Below are 18074 nucleotides of genomic sequence, written 5' to 3' on the forward strand. Positions count from 1 at the left end.
TCACTCCACTCTATTACGTGACATTGTGTACATTGTCAAGGCTGTCGTGTATTCTGTGCCAGTTCTTACGCACTCTACTGCATTAGATGTTTTCTACATCTGCTTTTGACAACAGCTGACATCTGTCAGGGGATGTATATTCTCTGCTCGCGTCTTGGGATCTTGGAAGACTTCATGAACTCCTGGATTCATAATTTTGGAATATCACTTGTCAACTGGAGGCATTCACCCGTTGCCTGTATAAAGTGCTTCGTTACTGTATTTCTTTCCTTCCGACGTTTAACCCCTCGCCTGCCAAACAGCTTCCTCAGTCCAGATGCACGTTGACGCAGTACCGCAGGCCTCAGCCATGGCGACGTTACGCGACCTCCAGTTCGCCCTGCAGGAAAAGATCGAGGAGTTGCGGCAGCGCGACGAACTCATCGACGAGCTGGAGCTCGAGCTCGACGAGAAGGACGTGTTTATACAGCGACTCCAGAACGAGCTTGACAAGTATCGCTCTGTGATCCGTCCCGCTACTAAACATGTGATGCAGAGATCGAAACAAAAACGGCTTGGTATCTCCGCCGAGTCAGGTGGTAATCTACCCGACACTTCAACCCTTGAACTAAAGACCGTCCCGAAGTCACCCTCGTAAGTTTGCCCCTTGTTTGTCCTCATCAAGCCGTGTGAAGATTGATAAATATATATTGAGGAAATAATACAGAAGTGATCGAGTGGAGGACTGAGATACCAGGAGAGAGAAAGAGGATTTGATCGAAAAGTGTGAGTCTTGGAAGGCCTTTTAGCTGCGATGAGAAGGGATTTTCTTTTTTTAACAAAATGATTGCCAACATTTATCTTTTTCTCACGACCCTATACCTTTGAACAAACTTAAGAAAACAAACTACTGACTTTGATTGAATACTTTATGCTTCTATACAGGGTGTCTCAAATAAAACTATACACTTTTGAAATGGCTGCCGAATAAGAAATATATGATTCTGGGCGAAAAGATTTATATGTATGGATAGCTTATGGACTCAACTTCATATGACACCAAAAAGTCTACAAATAATTCATGCTTGAATGAGCAGTGCTCACTTTTGTAAAGGGTATGAAAATTAGGCTGCGCAGGAATTAGCCTTATTTGCGCCAGGTGAGTTCGTTGGAGCTTACAAAACTGAAGTTGATATGATAAACTTATGATCAATTGCGATCAGTTTGGGTTTGCTGAGTAAATTTTATGGTTTATTAACCTAACTTTTATGCCTGAGTAAACCGCAGTTGCGTTTATGTTATTGTATCATTGCAAATTTCCCTGGTAGACACAGTGGTGTGTTCGTGTGAGTCAGCAAAACTTTCAACAAAATGTATTTGAATAATGAATTTACATAATCCCCCTCTGGTTATTAAGTAAATCAATGAGCTATTCTACTAATCTGAAAATAACTGTAATGTGGGGCGAAGGTTTTCATTCAAGTCAGAGATGTAAAAGATAAGAGTGTGTAACATGGAAATTGCAACATGTACCATCACCTCATCCTTACATGAACACACCACTGAGTCTACCAGGGAAATTTGCAATGCTACAATGAAATGAATGCAACTGCGGTTTACTCAGGCATAAAGAGTTTGGTTTAATAAACCATAAAATTCACTCAGCAAACCCAAACAGATCGCAATCGATAAATTTGTCATATCAACTTCAGTTTTGTACGCTCCAACGGACTCGCCTGTCGAAAATTTAAAAGTCTAATTCCTGCGCAGCCTAATTTTCAGACCCTTTACAAAAGTGAGTAGTGTTCATTTCAGCATGAATTATTTGTAGACCTTTTGGTGTCATATGAAAGTTGAGTCCATAAGCTAACAATTTTATAAACCTTTTCCCCCATAATTATATATTTTTTATTCGGCAGCCATTTCAAAAGTGTATAGTTTAATTGAGACACCCTGTATACAGCTGTGTGTATATGGATATAAAGAACCGGAGTTACGCATAGCTTCAAACTTCCACAAGACATAAGAATACTGATATTCACTTTGATATCGAAAAGAAATAGATTGATAATGATCATAATAATATATGTATATATATATATATATATAGATATATATATATATATATATATATATATATATAATTACTAAGAGGGAGGTAGTGGCGATAATGAGTGGGTAGAGTGCTGACAGTTCTCTGGTCGTTGTACACACTCGGATTAGTGCTTAAAAAAAATCCTTATAATACGACAGTGACGCCTTTTCAAGACACTATTCTTTTCACGATGATCTAATTTGTCGCCCACAAGGGATTTTTCTTTGAAGGCGTAATTTATATAAAATATGGAAAATGTATTTCTCCGATGTCAGATAATGGATGATCGTAAAGTATGGACCAAATGCCTGTGAGTCGCGTGTTAAATTTAGCAAGATGACGTGACTATAACTTGCCTTTTTGGAGGGTGTTATAGAACTTGCAGCCTCTATAGCCTAGAAACAATCACTACTCTTGTTTCTTGGGCTTACGTTTGACGTTATGACCTGGTTATATCGACCCCAAGTTTACGATAGTTCCCGATGTTTACTGTTCAGTGAACGTCTATTTCATTTAATGGACGCAATTGGCAAAGTGTATTTCACATTCTCAAAATAGAGAGAAAAGAAATGTGTTCGGACAAAGCAAGCAAGCAAACAAACAAACAACATGACTTAAGTTCAATCGTCGCCGTGGAGGCAACTTCTTCAAACTGATACAAGAAAAAAAAAACTTTTTGACGCCAAAAAGCATCTCTTGAAAACCACGGTGGAAATGAGGGGTGACTAATAAGACAGTGATTGCCTTTATAAAAGCTCTTTTCGCTTAAGTTTTGCTTGGAATTAGTGATAAAAGGCTTGAGTGAAAGTCTTGAGTTGATAACCTTGCCCGAAGACACGTGTAAGATTATCAACATGAACAACAGACAAGCTGTGTACCGGTGTATCATGCAACAATAAATCTAGTTGACGGACAAGAGCTTCATTACATACACACACATACACACACACACACGCTAAGACAGACGCAGACGCAGAAACACGGGCACACTTACTTTACTTCTGTGAATATTACAGCATTTTGATGCATAATAATGTTAAGTGGAAGAATTTGAGAGACATACATACTGTAAAATGAATGTATACCAAACCTACTATTATTGTGTACAGTTTGACTGTACTCAATAGTGACGAGTGTGCATTGTGCACCGATTTCTAGCGAGTGAGTCAAGAATAAGTTATTCTTCTGCAGGAAGTTGTTAAGATATTCACAATATTCGCCCAAAGTGATTTCTCCCCGTGTGTGTCAAGCCAATCGGAAATAATATTGCAGTGACGTAATGGGTCCGCGTCGCGTTGCCGTGACGCGTGAACATTGCGCTCTAGTGCCATTTCAAGGAGTCTTCATAAAGCCAGACTGTGCCACCCGAAAGGCTTTTCACTCGCTCAATTGACCGAATCATAGGTTCCCTCAAGAATGATTCACCAACATCAGGCTTGCGTCTCGTTTAACCCAAAGAGGGGCCAATATCATCCTTAGGGCTTGCTATTGTTTGGTCTTTGATACGCTGGAGAGGGAAAACGAAAGCGTTGGTTCGAGAATTTTAAAATCAGAGCTGTAGAAACCTCATTTGGATTGATCTTAAGATCATCCAGCAGCATTTGATACACTGATAAATCCTTCTTTAAAGGTAATTTTAAGTTCATTATAATGACGATGATTTCATTTGACACCTGAAACTTGCGTAACAAACTTGCTGTAAATTTAGGCAGATACAAGTTGAATATGATAATGTGAATCTCTTTTCATGAAAGTGATTCATTAACTTAACTTCATGTCGTTATCATTAAATGTATAGGCCTATATACATACATACATACATACATTACAAGTATGATATGAGATCATTGCCAGTGGATAGAGTGCTGATATTGATCTTTTCTCCCCTTTGTCGTCATTCGCTGTATTCCATCATAACCCTAGGGAGTGTTCTCAGTCCTGTATATTCACCGTTCTGTTAGTAGGAAGTGCAATCAATTCATCATTTTTTAGCACGACACAGATCGTTGTTATGGTAGCTACACGTATGTACATCGATCTAATATCCTAGATCTTTCTTGTACACTCTTACTGTAATACAATGACCAGCTTGTCCCCTAATTCCATCTCATTATCACCATGGGAATAATTATCTCGAATGGTTGGATGAATAAAGTTAACGCTTGTTTCTCGCCATAACAGCAGTTGGTCCAAACGACACAGTGAAGCAAAGACATAGGTTAGAGAAACCTTCAGTGCTTGTGAATGATTACCGAAGCGATGATTTACAGGGATGTGCCATGCAGTTAACGTCAATTAATGGAGAAAAGGAACCTCAAGTTTACCACCAGGCATGCACCTGTACACCCTCGATGGTATTTGTTCTTTCTCTCCAACACCCCCAACTTCTGGCCTACATAACACTCTACACCCAAATCTTGACCACCGCCTTCCCTCTCCTGCCTCCATTTAATCGATTTCCTCTTTCGCGGTAGATCAGAGATGTTTTCTCCCTCCTCGTCGGCTTCTCTTTCCTGCTTACTAATGCCACAGTTCAAATCCTCTCGACCTCTCTTCCCTTTACCTTTCACTCACACTTTCCTCTTGTCCTGGTCAATAGATGTTAAATGAGCCGCCTCATCGCCCCACAACACTGAGAGTAATTTGTTTAGCAAACAAGAAGAGAAACTCACCTTGTCTCTGGCATGCACAATTTCACTTTATTTTACTCAATAACCTTTGTCGAGAAGTAATGTTCCGACATGGGAATTAATAACGAAAGAAGGACGCTGTTTATTCAGTCAGCGGAGCCTGATCACTTTAACGACAGGATTACGGATTATTTGAGGAGAGATGGTTGTTAAAGCCTGTTAAAGTCATTATGTGTTCACATCAGCCTCAGATGTCGGAATCATTAAAGAGACAATACATAGAAGTAAAAAGTTGAAAAACTTTACACAATCTTTGATTTCGTCTATCAAACTTTAAAAACAATCAGTACATCCTCATTACGTCCCCCACTCCCTCAGTATTCTACCACATTGGCTTGCCGTACCAGGTTCTACGCACCCCTCGGAGCCTTCAGTTACAACCTGGATTAGGCAAACTAATTCCCCCACTCATCCCGTGACGCAGCGAACGCGGAATGCGCACCATTTGCTCAAGACTGGGGTCCGTGTTGACACTGTAATCCATCGTTCGCACCTGCCCACGAGACTGTCATCGGCGAGTCTCTCGTCGATTTGCCGATGCCGTGACATCCCCGCATTATCACCGACCAGGGCAGGTTGGCAACGAAAATACGTCCCGTGGTCGGCAGGGTCGTGTCTCCTCTTCACAGTTCTCTCAATCACAGCTAGTCCAATCAATCCGTGGAAGGCTTGGCATAATAGACTCAGGATAAATGCGACAAAGAAAATGTCAGGGTGATGAATAATTATGTTTATGTTTGAGGGGTGTAATGACGTGTTGGTACTTGGCCATACGAGAAAAACAAATTAGCTCCGTCTGAATGAACCGTCACTTTCTGCAGGTTATTAACCTGAATCTCTTTACCGTGATCTGTCCCTGTATGTTCCATTGCTTTTTCTCTTGTTTTGTTATTACTGTTGACTGTTATTTTCCTTTATTTCGATATCGGAAAAGATTAGAGAAATCTGAATGTTAGTTATCACTTATTTACGTGAAATTAGTGTGGTAAATTGTCATTGATCAGGATATCTAGGATTTGTCCGACTGAAGTTTCAAATTTGATTCACCCGTCACATTCTATCCCATCTTACCAAAATTGACATTCGTCAAAAGCCTCTTCCATCTTCTCTTGACGTTGCGATTTCAGAACTCGAGTCTCATCGCTTCCGCCAGCTGAAGTGGGGTCCTCCCACGAGACCGACACCCACGAGTCATACGGCCCAAGAGTTCGACACTGAAAAAAGGTCCATGAGTCATAAAGCCCACGAGTCACACAGCCCATGAGTCCGATACTAGGCAAACAAGGCCCTCGAGTTCGACACTAGACAAGCAAAGCTCACGAGGTCGACACTAGGTAAACACGATCCACGAGTTCGACATAACCCCTACTTACATCACGGGGCTTAGTGTGTCGGTCTCATGGGCCTTTTTACTTAGTGTCGAATTCAGGGGCCTTATTTGCTTAATATCGAACTCGTTGGCTGTATCACTTGTGGACTGTATAACTCGTGGGCTGTACGACTCGTGGGCTGTATGACTCATGGGCTGCATGGTTCGTGGGTGTCCGACTTGTGACGTGAATCCGTTTTGATGGACCAAGCTTTTAAGTTGCGCAAAATTGGACACCACATTCAGTTCAATACAATCCTCCGATTGTATCGTGCGCCTCGCATAAAAGTTAGTTTAACAAAATTCTGTTGAAAAGCGAGGTTAATGTTGGCGGGACGACATGGATCACTCCACTTCGGACGGATGGGAGAGGATAGAAGTACATTGCCTGCTGCGCAACTTGTTACAGCAGAAGAATCAACCCATTCCCTGTGAATCTTAAATTTTCATATAATGTGTACAGGAGCAATGCAGGTTCCCTATGACAATGAGTTAAAGGTCGTGCATACTGTATAAACTATACAACATTGACAATGTGAAGAACTGCTGTGTTGATAACCCAGTTGCTGAGTACTGTTATCTTTAAGACTCTAGTTGTCACCTATCCTACTTCATCCAAGATCCCTCCTCCTCACCTTTTCCTCTCTACGTCCGTTCGTCCTCCAAAGTGCACTTCGAGGTGTTTCTGGAGGTGGCACAAAGCGAGTAGATTGCGTGTCAGAAGCAGAAATTGTCATTAAAGATCGCTTATCGGTCAGTATAATGCATCGCACGCGTGACACTACCATTTGAACTCGTGTATCGACATATGATGAGGCGTGGTATAGTCTGAACAAGTTGATTGATTGTACAGGATGGATTCAGCACCATCTCCTAAAATGGGTCAAAGCCCGCCGTGTCTTGACCTTTTGCAAACTTTCAAAATGGTCCCAATTTTTTAATTTCTTTTTTTTCCCCCATTATATCGCTCAACGCCTACATAGGTTTTGGATTCACATTGTCTTAGATGTTAATTTTCTTCAAAACCATAGTTTAAAGTACTATTTTCTTTGTTAACAGCATTCCTTGTGCGTGTAGGAGTGGGAGTGTATGTGGGTCGGTGCGTCGCATCTATCTCTGTTTGTAATCACAGTCATGACCGACAACTCTTTTCCCCCTTCCCACGATGCTAATAGGCCTACCTGTAATTATTAAGTTTGATAAAAAAAGCTGCAACGGGCTTCTTTAAAGGCATAATTTACTATTTACAGATGAAACAAAAACCCAGTATTAGTGCTTTAAAATAGTTCTAAAATGTGAGTTAGGGATGAAACAATCGCTGTAAAAATTTGTATCGGTAAAATCAATGATAAATATTGTTAAATATACAAAATGTGAACAATAGTTATTAAAAAAAGTTTCCAGACTAAACCGTCTACAGTTACGGTTTATTGAGAAAAATACAGACATCTCCTTATATTTTATGCTTTATTTCAAAAATTGTTGATGGGATGTTGTGTAGTACAACAGACCTACATATGCATTAAATGTCATATCTTGAATTTTTAAAATCACTGTTCCCAAAGGTAAACAGGACCTTTAATGCTTCCTAAAATATTTTACTGTCAGAAAAAACGAAATTCTTCCATTAACCCGATCTGTGCAAGTGAGTCATGTGCACAAATTTCACACACATACTTGTGAGCAGGTTATAGGCCCTACTTAATGTGGCACGCGTAGGGTTAATGCATGTTGTATAATAATTGTGTTCGTGTCGACACACAAGACGCTATTTGCGTGTATTTTCTTCCTTTGATTAAGACATCGACATTAGATCAGAAATTCTTGCTGAATTTTCCTGTATGTCTATTATCCCTCACAGTATCTTACATTTTGTATCTTCCTCGCAAGCATTAAGTTAAGTCATGTGTCGCTTCTATTATAAACTGGTCTCTTACAAGCGCTATTAGACATGGCTTGGTACACCGTTCATTAGTGTTCTCCTTATAATGCAATATACCTGTAGTGACGGTGACAAGGGCTTCTCTGTTGTAAATCTTTAAGATGATACTGCGTGTACATGTTAAATCACACTAACCAAGGAGTGCCTGATAACTCCTTGCACTAACATAGCCTCATTCTGTTGATGGATGTATAAAGCAGACACACTTGCGTAAGTCTGCGACGAGGTTTTTGTCATCAGTTTGTCCCATACGCCGCAACTTTCAAGAAAGAACTATCCCCTAATATTGTTCTTGGTGTTTTGCTCGCAGCGCTAATTTCTACATCAGTGTAATTAATGTGATGAAAATCTTACTAGGCTTTTTATTAATGCAAGGCTTTCCTTGATCATAAGAAATCATGGAGACTACAAGATTAAAGGAAGATGATTATTAACAAGCCGCCGTCATTTTCGCATTATCTCCCGACCGAGCAGTGACGTAGTTTGGAGCTGAACTCGTTCACCGCACTGCCTTCATTTATTCAATGTGTTTGAGCATCGGTACTAACGAAGACGTGAATTGCTGACGTCTTTGATGGTAGAGCGAAGTTTTCGCTCACACATGTGTTACCCGAGTTTGTTACCCTTCGACTCTTTCCAGATATATCCTCTGATGATCCTATCAGTATTGGAGGGGATGGGGCAGACAGACATTCATGGCAGACAAATCTTGGCGGTTAACTGATGTGTTCGTTAATCTGAGAGCCAACATGCAACGTGCAGTGTTAATTTGGTGCTTACCATTATAATGTATAACTGAACATTTCAAACTTGTATTATAAAAGAGCAGAAAAAAATATGATTTTCATATTTAAAGGCAAGCTCGACGAAACATCTCTCCATCTGGTCAAGGGCGTAGGACAATTCCCTTCCATGCGTGACTCTGTGAGTATTCATGTTACACCTCGGTTGTTTTCCTCACAGTACAGTATATACACATTGTGTCCTGGTGAATTTTCAACTGAAATAACACTATCTTCTCTGGGTTCAAACACTCGTATTCGATTGCGGCGGCAAGCTAAATCTGAATAGTTTCCGAGTCAGATTGTGTTTCATTTCTCATTTCGTCTCGTGTCTTCCTCGTGCAGTTTGTTAAACGCGAGGATTCCATCTTGACTGTGGCGCAAGGAAATAATCGCTTACCACATTCCATCACACCTTCAACTAAGCTTAAATGAAACGCGACGAAAGGCGCGAACATTATTTGAGGTTTTCCGTCAAATTGCGTCGTCTGAGCTAAGTCAAGCAGACACCATGGACACGAGGAGTGGGTAGATTCGAGTGTACATAGAGCAGCCCCGAGGAGGCGTCAAGCAAGGCGAGCCTACAGCTGCCATGGGTTGAATGCGGTCAGTTGACGGGGCGGGGAAGCCAAAGCTAACACCCAAGTGAGAAGTCAAGGAAAATCTCTTTCTGAAAATACCAGGTCACATTCTTCTTGGTGGTGGAGAGAGGACACGAAGTAACTCTTATTCTTTGCTCGAGTAACGACTTGTGTCGATAGAGACTGCAACAAGTGTAATGTGAAGGACGCGTGATGCCGTTTGCAATGAATCCTTGTTATCTATATTAGGGACACTCCTGGCAACGTTTAGCATTTTTTTTTTCTGGCTATCGTTCCATTGTTATCCACAAAGAGAGATATACAACTACAATGTCAAGTAGATTGCCACACAAAATGGTTTAAGGGGAGAGGGTCATTCTTATCGCCCAATGTATATGATGTTATCTATTTTGCAGTGATTAATGTTCTGTATTTCCGTCATGATTCTTGTGGGGAAGTTGCCATTTCCAGTGAAATCGTCTAGCGTTAGTTTGAAATTACGTTGACAGCCAAGTGAGTGTATAGGCCCTATAAACGACGCTTCCCAGTTGCGCATTTAACAGCCAATTAAAGCAATCAAGTCCATTCGATCCATTTTGCAGAGAACTAAAAAACATTGTAAACACAAAAAATTATAGCAGCATATTATGAAAAAGTAGAAAGTATCAAAGCAGGAAATATATTTTACAGTTGGTTTGAAAACAAGGAGTATCACACCACCGAGGTCCCAGAGAGAATATAAGGTGTGGGCATGTACGTATTTATTGCGAGGACCCTGTGGAAGAGTGCGGTTACCTCGGAAGAGACTGCCCTGGATAAAATGATATCAAAGCTGCTTGGTTTATTAGTCCTCTGCCTGTCTTGCGTGCAACAGGTCTCTTCCCCGCCCCCTCCCTCTCTCCCTCTCTCTCTCTCTCGCTTCCAATAAATGTAATGTACAAAGTCTATAATGATTATATGATATGAGAGAGATCATATTGGAATATAAATGTATATGGATCGTGCATGATTGCACTTGTTGAGTTAGTGTTTGTTACACATTATTTGTTATAATTATTTCAAACAATTTAGGGATGCGCCCCACCCCAAGTATCTCAGTTTTAATACCAACTGAAGGTTAGTTTCTTACTGATTGTGATTCATTAAAGCTGTCTTCCAAGTAACTATGACCCTTGATCTGCCTGTGGCTTAGGGAAGCAGTCAACGTGATCGCTTCTGAGTGTGATCGAGGTCTGTGGTCTGGTTGGGTAGGTGTGTAGTACAGGTACCACGAGATGACTCTAGCCCCATCATGATATCCGCGTTTTACCGAAATCAGATTGAGTTCGCTGCTCCAGATATTGAATAATTGTGCCATACGTGTCACGGCATTTAAAACATCGATCAGCGAATCCCCTACATCAAGCGACGCAAACATCTCGCTATTTGCCGCGCAAAGCGACTTCTGTGTACAGTTCTACGCCTTGCGTCAGAGACGGTAAAGGAGACCGATATTGACGATGAGGTGAAAGAGAGAGAGAGAGGCGGGGGGGGGGGGGGGGAATAAAGGGTTTGTTGGATATGATGAAAAAAAAAAAGTTTCTACTATCTAGAATCAATTTTGAGTCAGGGGAAAACCCGCCAATGCTCTGGGTGGAAAAAAATGTCCCACGAGGAATATTCAACGGGCGAAACCGAAGAGAAATTTTCTCCCCGGAGTTCTAGACCGGAGAACATACCAAACACATTTGTTCGCCTTCTTCCGCCGCAAGTTTCCCCTCGGCGCCTGATTTTCCAGTCGGCTCTATGTCCGATTATCTATTTGCATACTCGCTGAATATATTTGATGTCATTGACTCGATATGTGATGGAGCAAGACGAGGTAAGATGTGCACAGTATCGCGAGACTAACGGACTAGCTTTAGTGAGAGGGCTTCTCAAGTCCTCTTCCGCTTCTATTTGGTTGGAATCCTTCACTCGTTGTTACAGACGTTTGATCCACGCAAGCACCCGCTAGACTTGGCTGGAGAGAAAATTACTTTGGAGGGTCATTATCGAAGTTATCATCTTGTTATTTGGAAATTATGAAAGGTCTGTTTTGTCTGCTAGGGATTTGTTTATTATATTGCATGTGTGTACACGTTAAATTGCGCTATAAGTCAACGGGGGGGGGGGGGGTGGGATGAAAGAGAAAGACAACGTTTGGAGACATTGGTAGTGGTGATTCTACAAAGATTAACGTAATAAGCTACTTGGGGTTCCACTTTGCACATGAGCAGGAAAAGATCATTGTACCAAAGTTTTGTTCGTCCTTTGTTTAAACATGACTGATGAATCCCATAAATTTAATTGTTACGCCGGGCAAGCTTATGCATTCTGTCGCTTTGTAAGCGAGCGAAATGCCTAACCAACTGAGAAAAAAGAAAGGTTATTTGTACCCACGTGCACAAGAGCTAACTCCGGACTGGTTTGTTGGCCCCTGATTGCAAAGAATAAACTCCCACACTCTTCCTGTAGGGGCGACAGGAATACATTATCGACTCGCTCCAAATGCTATCTCTGATGCTGATGACATAATTATTATGAGAATGGTGGAGCCAGCTTCATGTGGTTCCGATTAGATCCGGTAGAATCGGAGGAAAGCAGGATGAAAGCAGACTGATGATGGACGGACTAGCATCCGACACGATTCTTGGGCGATATCAATTTTTGCCGTTATTTGATTTTATCAAAGCATTTCGTCGATGGTCATATGCCTGTCATCCTCCGTTCTCGTCCCAGTGACATGCCGTCTCTGGAAAATCATCGAGGAGCGTGGACAGGCGGAAAGGACATCACATGTGTCTTTCAGGGAACGGTGGAAGTCCATGTCCGAAGTCATAATTATACCAATTTATTAAGGGGTTAAAGTGATGAAATCGGGGATAAATGCCTTTATTGGGGAATGCCTTTATTTCACAATCCTCCCGTGGTTACATTTTCACCAGTGACATAGCAGTTCACTGGCCTGACTCGTTGGAAAGTATGAGGAATAATTATGATTTTTCGATAGATACTCGTTACGGTATCTTCTGAGAAGCACGATCAGATCTGTCGAACTTCCGCACCTTTCAGATGCTGTATATTCACTCCTACATATCATGAAATATACACCAGCAGAAGAGTGCATCTATCATTGCGGTTTGGCCAATGGTGCGATGTTACCAAAGTTGAATGACCTCTTGACTCGCTATCAGTCTCAACAACACTGGACTGCATGAATCATGTCTTTGCTCTTCTTCATGTGTATTCAACAAAGTGTGCTGACCTTCCTTCTGTAAGTCTTCCCTTCCTATATCTCTTCATTATAGTGACACAGGACATGCTAAGTTTGACTGCACCACTTATGACATCCATCACGAATAGCCTTTGATAGAAAGTTTGAAGTGAAAATCGGAAACCAGAAACTTGTGGAGCATTCTTTTGAATCTGCTAAACAAATTGTGTATTAAGCACTCCTGGGAAATCGGAAGGGACACCTGTTTTCTCCTTTCTAGGTTTTTATTTTCACACAGAGAGATCGTAATGCGATATTATTTCCTTATCGTCACAAAATCTTGCTGGAAATTTCTTTCAATTCGAATTACAAGACAAGTTTATCAGCGTACGTGTACGCGCATATTGGTTTCATATTTTCGTCTTCAGCGCACGTTTACCAATATGCGTCTTTACAGTACAAAACTGTCAAGTATAATCTTTGACCAGGGCGCCATTACGTTTAACATATACCAAGTTACACATAACCATTTCATGTATCATTATCCTCAGAACACTGTAACACTGACAGAAATTCGCGATGCGAAAAATTTACTTTCATTATGAGAATGTGTAAGCCCTGTATTGGTCATCGCAGTTCGCGTACTTTGTTTCTCGCTTTCGTTAATAGAATGATGCCTTTCACAATAGTAATCAAAGATAGCCCTTCAAAGGAAGAGACTTGCGGTACATCTCATATTCGTACTTTCCTCCATTCCAATGAAATCTCCTCGGATTTCGAGAAGTACTTCGCCAGATAAGATATGATGTCGGTGTTGATCCCTCTGATCACGGTCGTGCTCTAGTTTTACCACCATCAACACGGCCCGCCAAAAGGGAAGGAGAGCGAACCCAGGGTTGAGTTGCGGAGTCCAGCGTACTTTCAGTCCAGGGCGTGTACCCGGTCATCTCTGTTAAAGCCACCATAATACACGGGATGGATGGTTATACCAGCGGTGTCCCCGGTATCCGACTGATCTGATTCGTATCACAAGAGTCATGAGGCTGGGATCTCTTCGCAATGATCTTAAAAAGTGGGTTCCAATCCATCAGACATCTGCTTCTGTGGTTAGACGTCATGCAAAGAATGAGTTTTCTTCTTAAAGGTGCTCTCGAGTGCATGCATTCTTGTGTGTTCCAGAGGACGTCTGTCTTCTCGAAGAGTCCTTAATCGCGTCTCTCTTGCTGAAGGATGGGTTAATGATTTTGCAAGTGATGCTCATATATCGTTGCTATTCGCTGAAAGATACTTAAGATAAATTAAAGCAGACGTATTTACTACTTTTAGAATTCAGTATTTTGCCCAAAAATGTGGAATTGTTATTTGTATGAGAATCTTGTTTGCCAGAGTCTTGCCTCAAATTTTGATTGTCTTTATACTGCATGTCAAGAGGGACACAAAATGAAAACGACTCGATGTGAAGGAAGGAGATGGACTTTAAACAGAAAAAACGACGCGTCTGTGTGCATATTTCACATACCCCGTCAGTTCTTAAACAGCCTAAGTGAAGATCAGTTTGCGCATATTCACTGAATTCGAAATGAAAAAAAAAGTGTTTCTCAGGGCAACACTGTTCATTCACAACTCAAGTGAAATTGTGGCTTTCATGATTATTTATCTGTTATCTGTCTTTAACATGATAAATACGCGAAAATAAAACTCAAATACTGGGGCTAGAGATGGCAAGCCCATCCTATATTGACTTGTAGAAAGCTTTATTTTGAGCGCAGGATAACAGCGATACAGCGATATACTGCAAGGGAGTAACTTTGACCCCGTGTTGACAATTTAAGGTTTCTTTTTGATATTTGTCTACTTCTTATGATAGAGCCCCACAGAGCACAGCCTTGCAAACATATTTTGTGGCGACAATCATCTCATTGAGTAATGATTTTTATGAAGGTCACCAGTCTCCCTTCCTTGAAACTCTGATCATGCTACTGCAGTGGACGTGTTTGTTTCCGGTTGTTCAAAATTACCCCCCCCCCCCCCTCCATCTTTGGCGTTTATCAAACCATGGAAGCTTTTTTGTTTTCTTCAAAGAGAAAGTGTAGTCACCCCTAACGATCTACATGGTTATGCCAGCCAGCCATCCCCCTCTCGTTTAATGACGTTTGATCGTGTGGCGTGTCGTGGTGCTCTTACACAACTACATAGGGTGGAGAAATAAGACGCCGCTTACAAGTCATAAGCGAAAAGCGGATCGATAGCGCTCAAAGTTCTCTCATCGTCCTCTTCTCCTCGGATCGGATGGACGTGATAAAAGTGTGGTAGCGATAGACACGAGGCGCAGGCACACAAGCCTTAATCGTCACAACTTTAGCTGACTTACAGTATAATACCGCTGAATGACGGTCCCATCAATATTATCATCGCAGAGCTCAAGAGAGGTGTTGGACCGATGCCTTTAACACAAATATTACTCATGAGTGTTGGCTCAAATCTTGCACTCTGTAAACATATACGAACGTGAGGTTTTTCTTTTTGTTCATACGATCAATTGTGGTGGGACGTTGCCTTGTGAGTCCTCAATCGTCACAGTAACCTGTGTGCGCTGCTGATTACGTATTCATGTGAGCTATGTTTGTCCCTGGCACACCGGAAATGTCAAATAGTCTGTGAGATGTAAAATGTCATTGCAGGTACGCGCCAATGGTGCGTGGCGCTATTTACAGTTTTCTACTGCTTGCATTCGCCAGGGACATATAGGAAGTCAACGCGCTAGATTTACAAACCCGTCCCCCTCCCCGAAAGAAAAAGGGGGTGGGAATATATCAGAGGCATATCCGTTGTAAGTCAGATAGGTAAGCATACAAGAGGTAGTATTGTATACTCCTGTAGAAGTACACATCGAAAAGGGGGTTGAATATTGCTTGGTGACGTTTGACACAACAGCCATAAGTTATGTTCGCCAGCAGCTAGTCAAGTCTGCTGACTACCATTAATGTTGTAGCAGGGGTGTTTCATTTGCTCAACATTATTGCACGAAGTAGATATATTTTTTTTATTAGTATTTTTTCTACTTGTAAGATTGCGTGATCTTTTGAGGTCTAAATCATGTCATCCTTTTAGGCATGGACTGTTTTGATGGATTTAACAGTATTTTAAGTCCTCTCTCTCCAATATCGAATTTCCAATCCCATCCCCCAAAAAACAACAACAATGCATTGACTCGTTCTGACTACTATACCTAGTAGAGATCAAAGTGACGGGGGGGGGGGGGAACACGAACTTTTTGCAGTAGTCGAGTCGCTTTAATTGAGTATCTACTCGCAGGTGGGTCATTGCTACTCAGACCACGTGCTGGTCACAGAACGTATAGTATCCTTGACAGTGGCGTAAAGGACATTTCTCCGTCTATCTGTCTATCTATCTATCTTTCTATCTATCTATCTATCTATCTATCTATCTATCTATCTATCTACTTGTCTGTCTATCTACCTATATCTATCATTTATCGATTTATCTATCTGTCTATCCATCTCGGGCTCGTAGAGATTCTCTTGTTGGGTCACTTGGTTAAAGATGTTGAAAGACGAAGTGTGATCACCAGTCGTCCTGCACAAGATACACTGTGCCTTGCCAGCAAACATTTATGTCAGTCCAGACCTCTAATTGTACACATGATATGCTGATGGACAGAGTTGTCAACCTGTGGAGATATTGGACATCTTGAAGTGTTAACAGTTGTCCCAATTCGCTCATCCTAAACGTACCTTATAAGGACATGGCATATTGTTGTCCTGCGGTAAAAAGTAACTTTGCAAAACGGTATTGAACGATTGAATTAACCTACTTCTGAAATTGCCAGTAATTTGGAATCCGATGAACGACGAGCTCGTTTCGATGTTTACCAATAAAATTCGCGCCGCCTCAGCCAGTCGCGATGAATTTTCAGGTTGCCATGTTTGACAGAGTTTCTGATTTCTCCCCCTGAACGTGTGGATCTAGTTCAGCGAGAGGACGGCCTTTGTTTATCTACAGGTATCAGAATACGTCCAGAAGATTTCACGAGGCGATCAAACGCAGATTCGGCCCTGCAAGCCCGGGTCCCATTAAGTTGCGATGTGCGTTGATGTTATGTTTAGCATTTGGATATATACTCTTCCCTCCAAATCATTACCATTTACAAATATGTTGTCTGTTTAAATTCCGCATTTTAATTGATATTTTGTTTTATTTTGAATCATAGACCTACAACGAATGTATAACCCTTATTTCCGTGCCTTTCTCATACCCGTAACTTTCCATCTGTCATCGGAATAGAGATTTTGGTGCAAAAGTATTTAGTTCATCATTCATCCTGGTGCCGCAGGGAAAATAAACATCTAATTTTTTATTTTTTTTTAAATCATAGATTGCCGAAACGCTCTTTGTAAAGACAATAGATAGCCGATAAATGAACACATTACAATCACCATCAACAGTTCGTGAAGTTTTAGTACAGAGCTGACGTTAAGATATCGTTATATTAAGCCGTATTTTTTTTTTTGGGGGGGGGGGGGGGGTGAGGGTGATTTATGAAGCCCTAGATGTAAAATCTGGCATCATTCCTGTAACGATAGACCATGTCGAAATAGCTTTGTTAAGGAGCAACTGAATAACTTGTTTATTATCACGAGCTTGATATACAATGTACAATGTAACCAGGTTGAAGTGATTGAAAAAAAAATGTGACCTGTTGGGAAGAACGTAATGTAGAATGAAATCTCCCATACCGGATCCACAGTTCACTTTGACTGTTTATTGTGCGTTTTCTAAGCACACTGTCTTGTTCAGGGTAGTGTGAGTATCACTTACTAAGTAGCTCCAGTGAAGAGAGTTATGGCGAGTTCGCTTAAAAAAAAGAAAAAAGAAAAAAAAAAGAGAAATCATCATCGCGTTTCAAATGCTTGTTTGTCTACTAGTATGTGAGTAATCGATTTACTGGATCTGCTTTTTTATGGAGTGTATGCAAGTAGAACTTAATTCCTTACACACACACACACACACACACACACACCTTTAGCCTGCCTTTCCCACTTCTTTTAAATATAGAATACAGGTGTGATCTTGTGTCGTCATAGGGCATGCCGACCTATCAAAGGAGTGCCCTGACTAAAGCCAGCTGTGTGGCGGCTCGTTCCATCGACTCGGCTTATCCAATGAAGATGTGGACGTAGTAGGGCGTGTTGTCACACCTGTGTGGAGCAGTGACAATCAAACGCCACTGGAGGTGCGGAGGTTGACCGCTTCAGAGAACACATCGGGGGCGTACATTCGCCTTGTTTCGGTCACACCACAGTGGAACGCGTAGCGGCGAAAATACAGTCTACCGGTTTATTACGAATACTTCAAAAGAATTATAAGAAAGAAAACTGAA

General features: G+C 41.3%; 1 protein-coding gene across 1 annotated transcript in view; it reads left to right on the top strand.

Annotated features, from left to right (window-relative positions):
* Positions 1-349: 349 nt before the first annotated feature.
* The window catches only part of LOC140228351 (cGMP-dependent protein kinase 1-like), an 85049-nt gene continuing 67324 nt past the window's right edge, over positions 350-18074 (top strand). Inside the window, exon 1 of the mRNA XM_072308578.1 lies at positions 350-633. Coding sequence (XP_072164679.1) covers positions 350-633 — 284 coding nt within the window. The remainder of the gene's footprint in view (positions 634-18074) is intronic.

This window comes from Diadema setosum, chromosome 5, assembly GCF_964275005.1.
Source record: "Diadema setosum chromosome 5, eeDiaSeto1, whole genome shotgun sequence".
Taxonomy (NCBI): Eukaryota; Metazoa; Echinodermata; class Echinoidea; order Diadematoida; family Diadematidae; genus Diadema; species Diadema setosum.